Source organism: Myotis davidii, unplaced genomic scaffold (genome assembly GCF_000327345.1).
Source record: "Myotis davidii unplaced genomic scaffold, ASM32734v1 scaffold1439, whole genome shotgun sequence".
Classification (NCBI taxonomy): Eukaryota; Metazoa; Chordata; class Mammalia; order Chiroptera; family Vespertilionidae; genus Myotis; species Myotis davidii.
In genome coordinates this window covers 1301073-1304402 of record NW_006292342.1, presented here as the reverse complement: position 1 = coordinate 1304402, position 3330 = coordinate 1301073, and the positions used below count along the sequence as shown (strand labels likewise).

General features: G+C 54.6%; 1 protein-coding gene across 2 annotated transcripts in view; it reads right to left on the bottom strand.

The window, feature by feature from the left end:
- The window catches only part of TSPAN16 (tetraspanin 16), a 17524-nt gene that overhangs the window by 7717 nt on the left and 6477 nt on the right, over positions 1-3330 (bottom strand). Inside the window, exons 3-4 of one of the 2 annotated variants that reach the window (XM_006765833.2) lie at positions 2737-2811; positions 891-998 (exon numbers count right to left, since the gene is read on the bottom strand). In XM_006765833.2, coding sequence (XP_006765896.1) covers positions 891-998; positions 2737-2811 — 183 coding nt within the window. The remainder of the gene's footprint in view (positions 1-890; positions 999-2736; positions 2812-3330) is intronic. The other variant, XM_015565365.1, reaches the window with a different exon arrangement.

The following is a 3330-nucleotide window of genomic DNA, read 5'->3' as shown; positions in this document are numbered from 1 at the left end:
ATGTGGTATTTTGTGGAAGAGCCACACTCAAGGAGCCAAAGAGCCGCATGTGGCTCACGAGCCGCAGATTGCCGACCGCTATACCTAGTTCATGGGTTGATGCTTAACCACTGAGCCATGCTGGCCAGGCTGTAGCACTAGCTTTTGAGGAGGAAAATAAATAAAAATATATTTAAAAAAATAATTGAAAGAGGTTTTCAAACACCCAAGAAGGATTTGCACACCCATGTTCATAGTGGCATTTTTTCACAACAGCCCAAAGGTGGGAACAGCTCAAGTGTCCACTGATGGATGATGGGTAAACAAACGGTGCTGTATCCATACAATGAAATCTTTTTCAGCCTTAAAAAGGAAGGAAATTCTGACCCATGCTATAACATGTGTGATTCCACTTATATGAGGAGTCAGATTAAGAGAGACAGAAAGTGGATGGTGGGTACCCGGGCTGGGGAAGGGGAGAATGGGAAGTGAGTGTTTAATGGGGACAGAGTTTCAGGTTGGGAAGATGAGAAAGTTCTGGAGCTGGATGGTGGTGATGGCTGCACAACAACGTGAGTGTGCTTAATGCCACTTAAAAATGGTTGAGATGGTAAATTTTATGTTATGTACTAGAGGCCCAGTGCACGAATTTGTGCATGGGGAGGGGGGGACACTTGGCCTGGCTGGCGATCGAGGCTGATCGGGGCCAATTGGGGCCAGCCAGCCAGCCAGGTGGGGGACCTCAGGAGATTGGCCAGCTGAGGGAGGTTGGCTGTGCATTGAGCATCTGCCCCCTAGTGGTCAGTGCATCGTCATAACAACCAGTCATTCGGTTGACCAGTCTTAATGGCAGCTTAGGCTTTTATATGTAGAGATATTTTATCACATTAAAAAAAAGATGGGACTCTCACCTTCTCCATGACCAAGTTCCATTCCGTGGAGAAGTCATCTGGCTCATTGTAACCCCTGTAATTCTTCTTCAGGCTCACAAAGTTGTATTCCAGAGATTCTTCCGGAGCCTCAAAGGGGAAACGGGAAGCCGTGAATACACAAAACAGCAAGGCGCCCCATTTGGTGAGGTTTCTTGGGGACAGAGCCAGGGGGTGGGGGCTTCCCTTCTGCTTCCTTCACGGTCCCTCCCCTCGGCCGTGGGTCTGCGCTGGCGGGTGGCACATTCAGGCTCCCGTCAGCCCGGCACAGGGAGCGCATCTGGTCGTCTCCATCACAAACCAGTTTGAATCATCTGCTCTTTCCAACCGCCCACCCATCTGCCCACCTCCCACCCCATTTGGCTGAAAGTCTATTAAAGACTTGAATATCATCGTTAGCAACTGAATCTCTCTCCCTCTCTCTCTCTCTCTCTCTCTCTCTCTCTCTCTCTCTCACAACTGCATCTCTCTGTGCACAAGAAAAGAAACACATTTAATTTTCTACTGTTTAAATAAAGGTCTAAATTTTAAACGTTTCCCCTGAAGAGGTGACATAGCCACAGGGTTCAAAATTCGCAAAGCACAGCCGGGTAGACCAGGAAAAGTCTCCTCCCACCTTTTCTCCCAGCCAACAAGTTCCTCCCCCTCCACAGCGACTGCCACTGCTTCCTGTGTCCCCAGCAGAGACACCCTATGTGTGTCAGAGCAAGTGCCCCCAATGGCTTTCCTCCTGGCTTCGCAGGACTCTCGGGCTGCCCTGGCTGGTCGTTAACCGGGGAGGCCGTGGCTCTCGGTCCCCCGCTCGTGTCCCGGCGGCCTTTGTCGTTTCTGCGCTCACTGTGCCCGCGACCAAGGGCTGCCTGTGGTCTCTCAGCCACAGGCATCCAGGGAGCAGCATGCACGTGGCTGATGGGAGGTGTGGGGGGCAGTACTGCAGCTTCCTGGGCCCTCGCGTGGAGAAGCAGCTGTGTGTCCTGCACCGGGTCCCCGGAGCCCCCAGCAGGGCTAAACACAGCTGCCCACAATGTCACCCTTTACCAACGGCATGCCCTTCCCTGCCTCCCTGCCCTGTCCCTACAGGTGCTTCTTGGGGCCACGTCTCAAATAAACCAGGAGCCTTCACATTCTTGTCTCCGAGTTGGCCTCTGGGGGGACACAAATGAGGGCATCACTGTGTCCTGAAGCAAGTACCATCTTGTTCATGGACGGCCTTCTCCTTCCTTCCTCCCCCTGCGTCAGACTGCCCTGTGATGTTGTTATAAACTGCCCCCTCCAGTGGCGCTCCCTAGGCCGGGGGTTTTGCCATCCCCGTATGCATGTCGTTCTGCCCACGGACGCACAGGTCCTTGGGTGAAAATGGGATGGTGGGGTCAAAGCATCTGTTTGTCATTTGGATGGATTTTGCCAAGTAGCCCCCCGTTTTCCACATATTCCGAAGCCCAGCAATGTGTCCGGCATTTCCCACTGCTCCTTACCACCCACCACCCAGAGCAGGACAGGGGGTCGGATGAACTGGGCCAGTTTCTTGGGGCCTTCGAGGGGAGGCCTGAGGTTTTCGGCTTTTCAAGGCATCTTTAAGGCCCAGTCTCCCTCCTCGGAACCTCCCTGCCTCCCTCCTGGGGTGGGGTGGGGTGGGGTCGGGGGCTTCAGTTGAGTCTTGAGAGAGAATCATTGGTCGGCTGCCTCCTGCACGCCCCCCACTGGGGATCGAGCCCACAACCCAGGCATGTGCCCTTGACCGGAATCGAACCTGGGACCCTTTAGTCCACAGAGCCAAACCGGCCTGTTTATTCCTAACGCTGAAGGGGAGACGCAGCGCTGTACTCACAGTCGGGAGGAAGGCAAGGACCAAGGTGGCGACCGTGATTTCCACAGTGAGAATGACAACCATCCACAGGAGGCTCTGGAAGACACGCAGGGGCGACGGGAGCTGGGCGCTGCTGGGGGTCCCTGCCCGCCCCCAGGCCACGTGGCTGCCCTGGGCTTGAAAGAACGGACATCCGGCGGGGAGGGGGCCTTTATTTCTTTCATGCGTCACTTTCCTATTTGTGCAGGTTGCAGGGTAGACTTAGGAGCCAACTAGCTGGACCCTCACTTCACACCCAGCACTGTATGGGCTTATGTGGCAGGTGTCGTAAAGGCTGTAGGTCGCAGACAGCAGGGACGGCGGTGGGGTGAGTGGGGTGGGGTGGGGAGGACAGAACAGAAGCAGAAGCCTCAGACCCGCTAATGTGGGAAGAGGGTGACAGCTGAAGGGGAGGGGCAGGGGACAGGTCGGTGGGTGTAGGAAGAAAATATCAACATTTGCTGCCTAACGTTTCCAATAAGTTCTCTTGCACAGTGGAAAACGATGGGAAATTTGGTAGGCAGAGGGGCGGTCTTCAAGTTTCCCATCAAGGAGAAGCTGCCTCCGCCCCCGCCC